The sequence below is a fragment of the Branchiostoma belcheri genome, unplaced genomic scaffold, assembly GCF_001625305.1.
Source record: "Branchiostoma belcheri isolate BF01 breed outbred unplaced genomic scaffold, Haploidv18h27 scaffold405, whole genome shotgun sequence".
Lineage (NCBI taxonomy): Eukaryota > Metazoa > Chordata > Leptocardii > Amphioxiformes > Branchiostomatidae > Branchiostoma > Branchiostoma belcheri.
Window position 1 is genome coordinate 50,648 of NW_017804027.1, and position 14,619 is coordinate 65,266.

Consider the following 14,619-nt stretch of genomic DNA (forward strand, 5'->3'; position numbering starts at 1 on the left):
TTTGACAGGGTGGGCAGTAGAGATATAGGTCGGTAATTACATTTGTCTTGTGGGTCGCCTTTTTTAAAAATCGGTATAACATGTGCATATTTCCAAGTTTCGGGGAAGAGGCCATGACAAAGTGACAAATTAAAGACAAAGGATATATGATCTGCAATTAGAGGGGCAATAATTGTAAGAAAATGGTTGTCGATATTGTCGTAACCATGGGCCTTGTCAGTATCCAGGTTGTTGATAAACAGTAAAACTTCATCAGGGGAGGTAGTGATGTGGCAAAGCCGACTGGATGTAAGGTAGTCAAAGGCCGGGAGGGAGGCGTGTGAATCGTCAATAGTCGACTGAGAAACAAAATATTGGTTTAAGATTCTAGCCTTCTCAAGCGAGTCAAAGATATAAGAACTGCCCTCCTGAAGAGGTGGAATGGAGGTAGAAACCTTCGGTCTGTAAAAATATTTGACAACATGCCACCATTTTTTACTGGAAATGGATGGGTCATTAAGCGACTCTATGAGACGTTGATAATAATTGGATTTGTTAGTGGAAATGAGGTTGTTGAGTCTGTTTCGTACCTTACGGTATGCAACCCAATTTGCATGTGTGTTGAGACGCCGGGCTTGTTTGTGTAGTTTGTCGCGAGAGCGCATAAGTTTACGAATTTCTGTGGAAATCCAGGGTTTATCTTTCGGTCTGATTAATATTTTTTTGCTGGGGACGCACTGTTGCTTGGCTTCGAGAATGAGCTCGCATAGTTTTTCGGCGGCTGAGTCTACAGATGAACAAAGAAAAATATCATTCCACTTGAAGAAAGAACAGAAAGACAATAGCCTCTCTTTATCTATATGTTGATAGTCCCAGATAGTACGATGATAAGGTTTCATCGATAGTATAGTACGATGATAAGGTGGGTCATTGCGCACCTGATGAAATTGTTTTGGAGAAAATCGCTTCTCATTTAGCGATTTCTCATTTCTGAGCCAGAAAAGCTATTCGGTGTCAAATATGCAAATTATGCTGTAACATCACCAATTTCGCATACATGATGTCGGTGGGTCATTGCGCACCTGATGAAATTGTTTTGGAGAAAATCGCTTCTCATTTAGCGATTTCTCATTTCTGAGCCAAAAAAAGCTGTTTCGGTGTCAAATATGCAAATTATGCTGTAACATCACCAATTTCGCATACATGATGTCGGTGGGTCATTGCGCACCTGATGAAATTGTTTTGGAGAAAATCGCTTCTCATTTAGCGATTTCTCATTTCTGAGCCAAAAAAAGCTGTTTCGGTGTCAAATATGCAAATTATGCTGTTACATCACCAATTCCGCATACATGATGTCGGTGGGTCATTGCGCACCTGATGAAATTGTTTTGGAGAAAATTCCTTCTTTTTTAACGATTTCTCATTTCTGAGCCAAAAAAAGCTGTTTCGGTGTCAAATATGCAAATTATGCTGTAACATCACCAATTCGCATACATGATGTCGGTGGGTCATTGCGCACCTGATGAAGTTGTTGTGGAGAAAATCGCTTCTCATTTAGCGATTTCTCATTTCTGAGCCAAAAAAAGCTGTTTCGGTGTCAAATATGCAAATTATCCAATAAAGCCAGAGATCAACCAAAGACGTGCCCAAGCTTCAGCAGTCTTGCAGTCTCTGTGGAAGCCACTCTGGCGACATCGCCACATTACACAGCAGACGAAACAACGCATCTACAACTCCTCTGTCATCTCTGTCCTACTGTACGGATCAGAAACCTGGGCACTGAACACCACGCTGGAATCACGATTAGACGGATTCGACAGCAGAGCCCTCCGGAGGATTACCGGCATTCGCTGGCATGAACATGTCAGCAATAAGGACCTCCGTGACCTGACCGGACAACCTGCTGCATCGTGCCTTATAACTGCACGACGGATCCGTTGGTACGGTCACGTTCTCCGCCTCCCCCCCTGGCATCCCACCCGTGCCTTGCTGGACTTTGCCCCTGAACAGGCAGGATGGCGGCGGCCCAGGGGGGCCCCACGTACCAGATGGATGGACGTTGTCCAACGTGACCTGAGCAACATCAACATCCCGCTCCCCCAGACACAGCAGCTGGCTGAAGACAGAGGAAAGTGGCGGGCCCTGACAAAGCTAGTCAGCTCTACGCACCACGTGCAAGAGGATTGATCACGATCACGATCACATCACCAATTTCGCATACATGATGTCGGTGGGTCATTGCCCACCTGATGGAATTGTTTTGGAGAAAATCACTTTTCATTTAGCGATTTCTCATTTCTGAGCCAAAAAAGCTTTTTCGGTGTCTCTTTTTGCCTCAGTCTGCTCAGATATGCAAATTATGTTTTATGTGGCAATGTATACGTAAGTATGACATTGTTGCATGATATTTCGTTTGGAGGCTTGTTTGTAAGAACAGATCTTGAAATAAAGTAGGCAACAAAGACAGAGAGATATGTTATTAGAGACATATTTCATTTTAATGTTTATGAATTCCTCATCCCAGTATGGATTTTTGCTATTTGGCATATACTATTAGTGTGTGTAAAGCATTACTGTAGCCTGTATGCAAGGATATGAAATTCATGAACTCTGCTGTTATTGCTGTGATTTACAAATTACAGTGACTGTCATGAATTATAATAGATGTGTACAATGTAAATACCCTACAAATGGGTTAAATACTGTTCTTGCAGGTAATACTCAAACGTCCTGGAAGAATAAAACTATAGACAAATTTAAATGCAACAGTACACGTCCAATTTTAATTTATCTTACAGTGTTGGTCCAGTTGGATAATCTCCAAGCAGATCTTTCGTGGGGGTAAGACAGCGCATTCTCTTTTTAGCGAACGCCCATGAACGCCCAGGAATTGTCGCACGAATCTTAATTAATGTGACCTCTAGATCTCGGTATTCTTCACTACACTGACTACAGTGACTTCACTACAGCAGCCCACACACTTTATGTTTCTAACAGTCCTGACTACAGATACTACAGATACTACAGATACTACCACTACAAAATCGGGCTTGTCCCATTTCTGTCACCTTTCGGTATTCTTCACTACACTGACTACGGTGACTTCACTACAGCAGCCCAAACTCTTTTCTTCATTATCCTGACTACAGATACTATAGGTACTACCACTACAAAATCGGGCTTGTCCCATTTCTGTCACCTCTCGGTATTCTTCACTACACTGACTACAGTGACTTCACTACAGCAGCCCAAACTCTTTTCTTCATGCTTCTAAACAGTCCTGACTACAGATACTACAGGTACTACCACTACAAAAGCGGGCTTCCCATTTGTCACCTATCGGTATTCTTCACTACACTGACTACAGTGACTTCACTACAGCAGCCCAAACTCTTTTCTTCGTGCTTCTAACAGTCCTGACTACAGATACTACAGGTACTACCACTACAAAATCGGGCTTTCCATTTCTGTCACCTCTCGGTATTCTGCACTACACTGACTACAGTGACTTCACAACAGCAACCCAAACTCTTTTCTTCAGTATCCTTACTACGGATACTACAGGTAATACCACTACAAAATCGTGCTTCCCATTTCTGTCACCTCTCGGTATTCTTCACTACACTGACTACAGTGACTTCGCTACAGCAGCCCAAACTCTTTTCTTCATGCTTCTAACAGTCCTGACTACAGATACTACAGGTACTACCACTACAAAATCGGGCTTCCCATTTCTGTCACCTTTTGGTGTTCTTCACTACACTGACTACAGTGACTTCACTACAGCAGCCCAAACTCTTTTCTTCAGTATCCTGACTACAGATACTACAGGTACTACCACTACAAAATCGGTCTTCCCATTTCTGTCACCCCTTGGTGTTCTTCACTACACTGACTACCGTGACTTCACCACAGCAGCCCAAACTCTTTTCTTCATCATCCTGACTACAGATACTACAGGTACTACCACTACAAAAGCGGGCTTCCCATTTCTGTGACCTCTCGGTGTTCTTCACTACACTGACTACAGTGACGTCACTACAGCAGCCCAAACTCTTTTCTTCGTGTCAATCTGAAGCATTCGTCGCTCGGTCGACAGGCCGTGCCTGTCCCGCAGAATCGTGATGCGTTGCCGGTCATGATACGTCGAATGTCGTGCCTACCGCACGCTCTGACGCCTTTGTATCGGGATTTGTACACGCTGGCGCCGTGTACCGACGCAGTGTACCCGTGAGGTGCGTTTGCAGGCGATTTCGTGACAGCAGTCACGATCGCCTATCGAACTCCGGCGCAGCATCACTCGGTTTTCAAGTCTGGCGTGTCCCGCATATTCGTGATGCGTTGCCGGTCGTGATGCGTCGCGAACGTCTATCGAAATCCGGCGCCGCATCACTCGGATTGCAAGTCTGGCGTGTCCCGCAAATTCGTGATGCGTTTGCCGGCGATTTTTTTGACAGCAGTCACGAACGTCTATCGAAATCCGGTGCAGCATCACTCGGATTGCAAGTCTGGCGTGTCCCGCAAAATTCGTGATGCGTTGCCTGTCGTGATGCGTCGCACAGTGTCTGCCGCACGCTCGGACGCTGACGTGTCGGGTTGTGTCAACGCTGGCGCCGTGTACCCAAGTGCATTCGCCGGCGGTTTCGTGATGGCTTACACAAACGCTACGCCCCGAAACTTTGGTTACGTGTCCTGGCGATCTCGTGATTTGGGTGACGGGTGTTCTTGTGATATTTCACATTCTATGCCACTGGTACGCACTGGTACGCACTGGGCGCACTGGGCGCACTGGTACGCACTCGGCGCACTGGTACGCACTGGGCGCAGTGACACCGGGCAGGCAAGGCGAATACGATCGGGAAGTGGGCGCGAGGAACCCCGCGCGCCTGGATGCGCGCCGCGCTAAATTCGTGATGTCTTACATGGAACATGTGCCGTTTCTGGCACTCTGTGTTGGTAATAATTAGGCCACGACAAGTAATTTCCATGGATGACTTTAGCGCGTGCTTTAATTTTCGCATGATTTCAAAAAAAAAAAACAAAACAAGAAATTTTGTTTCCTTCTTAGAGTGGTCAACATGCCGAAAACGGGCAAATATGTCTGTTGCCATAAAGGCAGGTGGATGGCAGATAACTTTGAAGAGAGGAGACAACAAAAGGCTCTGATTTAATGGTTTGTTTCTTACTTTGATGCAGTCATATGTGATGCTGAATGTGTGCATGTGATGTTCCAACGAACAAAAACAATTTGTAGAATGATTGAGTCAAAATTTAAAAAAAATGTAAGAACATTGTTTTCTTCAGCCCGCCTTTTTTAAATATTTAGAGTCTTTGGAGGCTGTCATCCATAAAATTTACTTGTTGTGGCCTTATAAAAGGTATAAAATAGGCCATATATATCCGGGCACTCCAGTAATCATTAAACAGAGACGATAGCATGTCTGACCAATTGCTGACCTCACCTTTGCGTCTCCTGAGAAAACGATCGGATTCACGAAATCAATTCGGAAGCAATTTGCCATGATTGTTCTTCCGGATGAAAGCGACAGCTTTCGATGGAAATTCAAACTCTTTGTACCTTTAATGTCGGAATAAAGTATAGCATCACAAGATAAAAACACAAGTCCTTAGAGTGGGCCCTACCTTATGCTGTGGGAAAACTGAAGACTGGAGTGGGCTCTACCGTATGATGGGGGGAAACTGCAGCTTGGAATTAATGAGCCCTACCTTATGCTGTGGTGGGGAAACTGCAGATTGGAGCGAGCCCTACGTTAGTGCTATATTGGATAACTGGATGTTGAAGTGAGCCCTACCGTATGATGTGACGTGGGAAAACTTTAGCTTGCAATGAGCCCTACTTTGTGATGTTGGAAAAACCGCAGGTTATTTAGAGCGGGGCCTACCATGATGCTGGCCCCATTGCTGACCTACGTAAAACTGGGCCTTGATATTGGCCCCGGTTCTGAAGCAAAACTGCAGGTTTAGAGTGAGTCCTACCATACGCTGTGGAAAATCTGCAGGTTACAGTGTGCCGTACCATGATGCTGGCCCCAGTGCTTAAAGACGAAAACTGCAAGTTACAGTGAGCCCTACCTTGAGTTTGGCCCCAGTTCTGAAGAAAAACTGCAATTTAGAGTGAGTCATACCTTACGCTGTGGAAAATCTGCAGGTTGGAGTGAGCCCTACCTTATGCTGTAGGAAATCTGCAGGTTATAGTGGGCCCTACCTTGATGCTGGCCCAAGTGCTCAGGGAAAACTGCGCATGCAGGTAAGAGTGAGCCCTACCTTGATTTTGGCCCCAGTGCTGAGGGAAAACTGCAGGTTGGAATGGGGTCTGCCTGTGGCGGAGTTGAAGGCACATTCCGCAGCCGTCAGCAGCAGCCGAGGCGCGATGACCGTCCCGTAACAGTGCGGCTGTTTGGACGGCAGGTTCAGCCGACCCACGAGCGGGCTGGCCGCTGCCAGACCCACGCAAAGGAGACCTAGCACCGCCGATCCCACCGACATGTCTGCCTGTCTGTATTATCATGCATGTACATGTAGTTCAATCAGCAAAGCAGTAAATCCGAAGGTGTTGTTTGTCTGACTTTGGGATCAAGATCTTTATAGTCTCATTTCCTAACTAAAGTCAACACGCTGACGAGACCGCGTATTGTGTACACCAATAAACGCCCGAGTAATGTCAACACTTCCCCATTGTGTCGGACTAAAGGTGTCAACCGTTGATCTTTTTATGGGGTACCATTACAATCCTTAACCTCGGGCGACCAGTCTAAAACACACAAATAGCAAGGGGCTTTTCACCTGAACTAAGAAATATTGAAAAGCGCCCACCTTGTTTTGATACGAAAAAAGACAAATACACATTGGTATCCTGTGATGTCTCTTCCAATGAACCATATATGAGTAATAGACTACCGAGAATTTTCGTTGATATTGCTATTGCTAAAAGGTCGATTCAACGTCCTTGATTCTAATTACCATTTAACAAATTCCTTACTTGGTCCGTTGAAAAAAAATCTAACGATCATCATCTTAAGGCCGTGTTTATGTGAAGTCAGTGAAGGCGCTTTACATGTGCTTTACCCCGAAGCCGGTTTCAAGTGGCTCCATCTGAACGTTCCAAATAACATTGAAAGCGCCTCGATCCCAAACCACTTCTAGAGGTGGTTTCGAATCGGTTTTCCCGCATCGCGATTTGCGTCTGAACGCAATGTGATTTCAATGTAACTTCGCCTGGTCATGGATTACGGGGTGATATCTTTTTTTTTTTATGCAATACCAACTTTTACGTGGCAGCAACTTCAAGAGCAGTAAGGGTCAAATGACGGGTCCGTTCTGTGACCACGTCGGCATTCGGCCGAGATAGGCTGGGAGGGGGGCATCAGCAAGCAGGTCGCCGACCTCTGACATTAATAACACGCTACCTTGCGAGTTTTCATCAAACAACAATAAATGTACCTCAAGCGAAATGTGATCGGACACGGTTTCACTAGATGTGAGGAATGTGAGTTACCCGAATCGCGGTTTGGGTGACTTCACATAAACACGGCCTAAATGTCGCACGACAGATATATTTTGCCTCGTGTGAATTGGAGCACTGTTTAATAGGACCTTAGGGTACCCAGGGTACGGCATGAAGAAAGCACCCCCCACCGTGACTTTTTGAACAATTGTGACCCCCCCCCCCCCAACCACACACACATACACCCAATTTGTAAAGGTGTTAGGGTGTAATGAATAATCTAAAGAAAAAAAAATGTTAAGGTTCATTTGACAACAGAAGCCTTACGCGGGTTCCTGGTTGACTAAGGGGTTCGCCCATAAATACTGTGTTGTGCGGCCATGACGTAAGACCATCCCCCCTCCCCCTTCCTCGATGTAATATTTCCAACAAATTCTATCCACAAACTGGTCAACTATTGTTTTGAATTATTTATCTAGTATAAAGCATATGCTATAATTGCATTTTTGTTGGAATTAGAGAAAATGACGTACCTTCTATCGTTCCACCTTCTACCGAAGACTCTCCTACTCGCACGGTCGAATGCATTACCGAGTAGGAGAGTCTTCGGTAGAACCAGTTTGTCGATAGAATTTGTGGGAAATATTACATCGAGGAAGGGGGAGGGGGGATGGTCTTACGTCATATCCCTGCATATCCGTGACCGTTACTAGGCATTATAGGAAGTGTGAAATTGGTGGTTGTCCCCACCTACTTTAGAACCCGAATCGTGTTCGATCTTACGCAACTCAAACCGAACGACGTTCGATCTGGGGTCACCCGCGGTCATTTAAATGTAAACAAGGGTATTCAGGACCTTCTTATACAAGTACCTCCTTACAGAAAAAAAAAAATCACAATATTACAAATGCAAATCGTTTCCTGGACAGTACATGTAACTGTTACATGTGCGCTTATTAATTTGTTGTGGACATGAAACATATAGAGAATCTAGTGTTGTATTCGTGGTGACCTTGAATATTGTAATGATTCTTCACGCTAGTATGCATATCACACTCCCCACTTTCGGGCAAGATGACATGTCTGCAAAACTCGTTTAAACCTGGAGGCATGGAGAGTCCAACATACCTCATTGACGGCTTAAAATGACTGTAATAGTTTTCCCGACAATCGAGTTTTAGGAATTTTTTAAAAAATGCGCTCGATTTTGAATAATAGGTAATTTAGTGCGAAAAAGCAAAAAAAAAATTATGTTGTTTACATAAATGTTTTTAAAATCCACTGATCTAAATGTGACCAACCTCTGAAAACTAGCGATGGAACGCATGAAAAATCATTAGATGTAAGGGCACCGCCCACTATACAATGATGCGATCCAAATAAACAAGTGCCTCTTGACTAGGGTGTCGACATTTCATATCCAGTCAACTTTTTTCCCCGCCTAGCTTACAAAATATTAATGTTACAGTCCACTGTAGTAGCCTGGGTTCCATCCTGGTTAGTTTACGTCCGCTCGTAACTACGTAAACTAACCAGGATGGAACCCATGTTACCACTGTAGGTCTATTGTGTGAGTATCACACACTTTAAGCTCGTTTACTCGGAACCCATAATACATGCTTGGTGCTTCCTAGTAAACGTGCAGGATGTTAGGATAGGCTGAGTTCCAAAAATACAATGTAAATAGCATTACACCGTGCAGAACGTGCGACAATTATCGCCTAGAAGGTAATAAAACATGTTTGGTCTTAGTGTAAATCCCTAAGTTTACTGTAGTGCAGTTTCGTACATATTGTCACCTTAAGGCCACACCAAATCAATTTTATGGATGACATCCGCGCGCGCATTGATTTTCGCCTGTTCTCAAAAAAAAAAAAAAAAATCACGTCCTCGGAGGCTCTAGGCCTGGATAATTAGTCCATGGTAGTTAGCGACAATACGGAACCGGTGGTAACTCTGGAGGATGGCATCTGGATCACCGAAGCTCCTCGACGGCAAGAACTCTGTACATACGCACAGTGCCGATTTATAAATTCCACAGAAAAGCCGGCTTGTTGTATACGTCGCTATGTACTGCCGCAAATTCACAATACCAGCTTTGTATTCCTGTGGTTTAGCAGCATTTTTATTTTTGGCCGGAATTTTTTACCATTTTCGCCTTAGCGATGTTGGTAAATTATGGAACTAAACATAGCCTAGTGAATGCACTCAGGGCCCGAAATACATTTTTTTGCATACCTGAACTGGTGCATGTAACATTGAAAATTACCTTTTCAATACAAATTGTACCTGCACCACAGAAGTATGGATCCTACTAAAACTGTTAAGAAATCAATATGATACTGATGGTAAAAAAGTAATAATAAGTTTACCGGTAATGACATGTGAACTAGTCTATTATGTCTAAAGTTTATAATTCTTATATGTACATGACTATGATAACATTACACATATTTGTGTAAGTATATTGCAGAGAATAATCACTATATCTGACACTGATTTTGTTGCCATCCACCAGTTCGTAAAAACTGTAAGCCTTTTCATAAAAAAATTTGCTGCGAAAATGGCAGCTTTTGTAAAAGCACTTTTTCATTCGCCCGTGCACACTAGTTTGGTGGTCTTCAGAGGTTGCCATCCAAAAAATCAAGTCGTTGTGCATATGTGGCCTGTTCCACATGACCAAACAAATAACCTATAGAAACGGCACTCCTTTGCGCACTACAATAGCTAAGCGTAACACCTTAACACACCTTACATATTATACATACTTAGGGTCTTATCTGATAAGTTTGTCACAACAGAACAACAGAAAGCCACAGGATATTAAGCTTAGGCGTCCCCGTATTGGCGGGATCTTCGCTTGACCAAGTTTACTATAGATAACGTGTTGAAATGACACGCCTAGTTTGACTTTTAGCAGACAGCTTTTTCAACATACAGACAACGAACCACAAAATCTCTCCATGTGTTTAATGTCGAATGTTGAATGTCCTCTGTACAAAGTGTAAATATGGGAGTGAAAGCAAGAGTTTGAAAGTAAGAGTGTCCTAAAATCCTAAAGTTGTCACCATCTTACATTGTGTCTTGATTGTTTATAATTGGTGTGATTTTTCCTGTAGGCATACACACATCGAACGCATTTCTACAGGTAACGATCGCGGTGGAAGTTTTTAGAATATATATAGAAGAGATTTAGGAATGTACAGAGGTGAATTTTATATAAAATCATTCATTTTTCGCAAATAAGAAAGGGACATTGAGCCCAGGTCACGTCGGCCATGAATTATGACCGTACATACAGGGAAACATTTAACACATTGTGATACATTCACAGACACATACATGTAATATTGCACAGTTTCCTTACTAATGTTGCACAGTTTTCCGTAAAATCATTACAAGAATTTCTCAAACGAGAACTTGCATAGAGGTGATTTTTAGAATGTACGGAGCTCAAATTTAGAGTGTATGGCGGTGATTTTTAGAATGTATGGGGGCCGGAGATTTTTAGAATGTATAGAAGGGATTTTTCGAATGTGAAGAGGAAATTTTAGTATGTATAGCTGTAGGCTCCGTGTAGGTACAGAATTTAGCATTTATTGTTCTAAAAGTGTCTTTGTTAAATGTGTATAAAAAAAAGATCATGTCCACCGAGGCTCTGGCCTGGGCAGTCCATGGTAGTTAGCAACAATACGGAGCCGGGCACCCAGGCTACCGAAGCTCCAGGACTCAAGAACTCAGTACATACGTACAGTGCCGAGACTGCCGACTTATAACTTCGTCAAAGGCAGCATGTGCCGGCTTGTTGTATACGTTGGTATGTACTGCCGTAAATTCACAACACTAGCTTTGTATTCCTGTGATTTAGTAGCATTTTTATTTTTGGCCGGATTTTTCTTTTATTCGCCCGCGCGCACTAGTTTGGGGGACTTCAGAGGATGTCATCCATAAAATTAAGACGGTGTGGCCTAACATGGTTTTATCAACTAGTAGGTTACATATTTTTGTACTACAGATTTTTTAAACCCTGCCTAAGGATTTTTATTCCCGTTCAAACAATCAAAACTTACGTATCAAGCGTTTGGAAGTGTAACACAGCATAGAAAACAATATTAATGATATAATAAAATGACATATACCTTGTGTTGATCTGGTAAGGGACTGTCAGTCCCCTCGAGGGGCCTTCCTTTTGTTGAGCCCCAACTCCAAGTGACAAAACCTGCGTATCACCGCACACTGTGACGGTCTTGTAGTCAGCTCAGGCGGCTTGACTAGTTCAAAACAAAAATAGACTCATTCAAGCGAATCTCCGGCCTTGCATTTAAAACACATGAAGGGAAGCACAATCCCATGGAGTATAGGCTGCAGTTATGCGATAGCTTTGAAAAACATGGATAGCACAGGGACTTGGTTCCTAGAAAACGTGATAGGGGTATTAGGACACACCATAATCACACACTCACGAATCTAACCTCCATAACGCTAACCAAGGAGGTTAAAAAAGGGACCGAATGCCCGCCAACCATGGTAAGAAGTGAGCCGGCTGTCGTTCGGCTGGGTAGGCTGGTGTTTGTCGAATTCGGCTACGGTTCGGCTGCGCCTAGCCTGGTATCCAGTCTGATCGTGGTCGGGGCCGTAAGAGCTCGGGGCCGTAAGAGCTCTGGCCCGCCCGCCTCACATAGGTTTCCCGGTGTGTATTTCACGAGAGATTAATAATATCGTGTTGGGGGGAAACCAAATCCCCAAGCATACTGTCTCTGATTAGCGTAACACTCCTACCGGGACGGCCTGTTGCACTGGGCGGGGGAAGCTATTAGAGCCCCCGAAGACACAACCTGCCTGAACACCCCAATACCCCCAATCACGATCAGACTGGATACCAGGCTAGGCTGCGCCATGTCACAGCCAAATGTTTTAAAACGTTTTTAAACATTCTTGGGTATTCGGGAAGGTCGGCATGGCTGGTTGGTGGTCGGCTGGTGTTCGGGAGGTCAACAGTGTTCGTTTCCTGGACAGTACATGTAACTGTTACATGTACAACAGCGAGCAGATTATTTTTGGAATGAGCAGAGCACTTTGGACTAATGCCTCTGGCTGTTTACAGCTTAGAGGTACATATCCAATATTTTGTCACAAACTTCTCTGTTACATAGCAGATCATAATGACCCCCAGCGGGAGTCTTCACGCTTGGTTAAGAATTGAAAAATCTTAAGATTTATTCCAAAGATCTCAATATTTTAGACAAAATCTTGAGATCTTATGAGACAATCTCAAGATCTTTCAGAAAATCTTAAGATGAAAACTCAAGGTCTCAAGATCTTCCAAGATATTTATAAACCATCTTGAGATTTTTCCATAGTATCTCGAGATGCTTTAAAAACTATCAAGATTTTTTAGAAGATCTCATGATTTATAAAGCAATCTTGAAAGAAACTTGAGATTTTTTCAACAATCTTGATATTTTCAAAGCATCTTGAGATGCTATGAAAAAATCTCAAGATGCTTTGAAAACATCTTGGAAAGATCTTGAAACCTTAAGTTTTCGTCTTAAGATTTTCTGAAAGATCTTGAGATTGTCATGAAAAATCTCAAGATTGTCTCATAAGGTCTCAAGATTTCGTCTAGAATATTGAGATCTTTGGAATAAATCTTAAGATTTTTCCATTTTTAACGAAGCGTGAAGACCCCCGCTGGGGGTCATTATGATCCGCTATGTAACAGAGATGTTTTTGACAACATATTGGATATGTACCTCTAAGCTGTAAACAGCCAGAGGCATTGGTCCAAAGTGCTCTGCTCATTCCAAAAATAATCTGCTCACTGTTGTACGCTTATTAATTTGTTGTGGACATGAAACATATAGAGAATCTGGTGTTGTATTCGTGGTGACCTTGAATATTGTAATGATTCTTCACGCTAGTATGCATATCACACTCCCCACTTCCGGGCAAGATGACATGTCTGCAAAACTCGTTTAAACCTGGAGGCATGGAGAGTCCAACATACCTCATTGACGGCTTAAAAAGACTGTAATAGTTTTCCCGACAATCGAGTTTTAGGAATTTTTTAAAAAATGCGCTCGATTTTGAATAATAGGTAATTTAGTGCGAAAAAGCAAAAAAATAATGTTCTTTACATAAATGTTTTTAAAATCCACTGATCTAAATGTGACCAACCTCTGAAAACTAGCGATGGAATGCATGAAAAATCATTAGATGTAAGGGCACCGCCCATTATACAATGATGCGTTACAAATAAACATTCAAGTTCCTCTGACTAGAGTATCGACATTTCATATCCGGTCATTTTTTTTCCTTGCCTAGCTTACAAAATGTTAATGTTAGGCCACAGCATGTAAATTTTATGGATGACATCCTCAGCAGACTCCAAATCTAATGCGAGCGGGCGAAAAAAACAAGACGGGACGAAAAAAACAAGGTTCCTATATTTAAAAATTTTGACTCAATCAATGTACAAATAGTTTTGATTCAGTGGAAACATCACATATACACAGCCAGCATCACATATCACTGCATCAATGTAAGAAACAAAACATTAAATCAGAGCCTTTTCTTGTCTCCTCTCTTCTTAGTTATTTGCCATCCACCTTCCGGCATGGCAACAGAACTCTTTGCCCATTTTCGGCATGTTGACCACTGTCAGAAAGCAACAAAATTTCTTGTTTTCTTTCAAAATCAGGCGAAAATTAATGCGCGCGCTGATGTCATCCATACAAATTACTTGCTGTGTCCTAATTACAGTCCACTGTAGTAGCCTGGGTCCCATCCTGGTTAGTTTACGTCCGCTCGTAACTACGTAAACTAACCAGGATGGAACCCATGTTACCACTGTAGGTCTATTGTGTGAGTATCACACACTTTAAGCTCGTTTACTCGGAACCCATAATACATGCTTGGTGCTTCATAGTAAACGTGCAGGATGTTAGGATAGGCTGAGTTCCAAAAATACAATGTAAATAGCATTACACCGTGCAGAACGTTCGACAATTATCGCCTAGAAGGTATTAAAACATGTTTGGTCTTAGTGTAAATCCCTAAGTTTACTGTAGTGCAGTTTCGTACATATTGTCACCTTAAGGCCACACCAAATCAATTTTATGGATGACATCCGCGCGCGCATTGATTTTCGCCTGTTACTCAAAAAAAAAAAAAAA

General features: G+C 42.9%; 1 protein-coding gene across 3 annotated transcripts in view; it reads right to left on the reverse strand.

The window, feature by feature from the left end:
* The window catches only part of LOC109477685, a 46,942-nt gene that overhangs the window by 28,928 nt on the left and 3,395 nt on the right, over positions 1-14,619 (reverse strand). For 2 of the 3 annotated variants that reach the window (XM_019779034.1, XM_019779033.1), the window contains exons 2-3: positions 11,584-11,715; positions 6,265-6,496 (exon numbers count right to left, since the gene is read on the reverse strand). In XM_019779034.1, the coding sequence (XP_019634593.1) occupies positions 6,265-6,486 (222 nt within the window). In that variant the 5' untranslated portion in view covers positions 6,487-6,496; positions 11,584-11,715. The remainder of the gene's footprint in view (positions 1-6,264; positions 6,497-11,583; positions 11,716-14,619) is intronic. The other variant, XM_019779035.1, reaches the window with a different exon arrangement.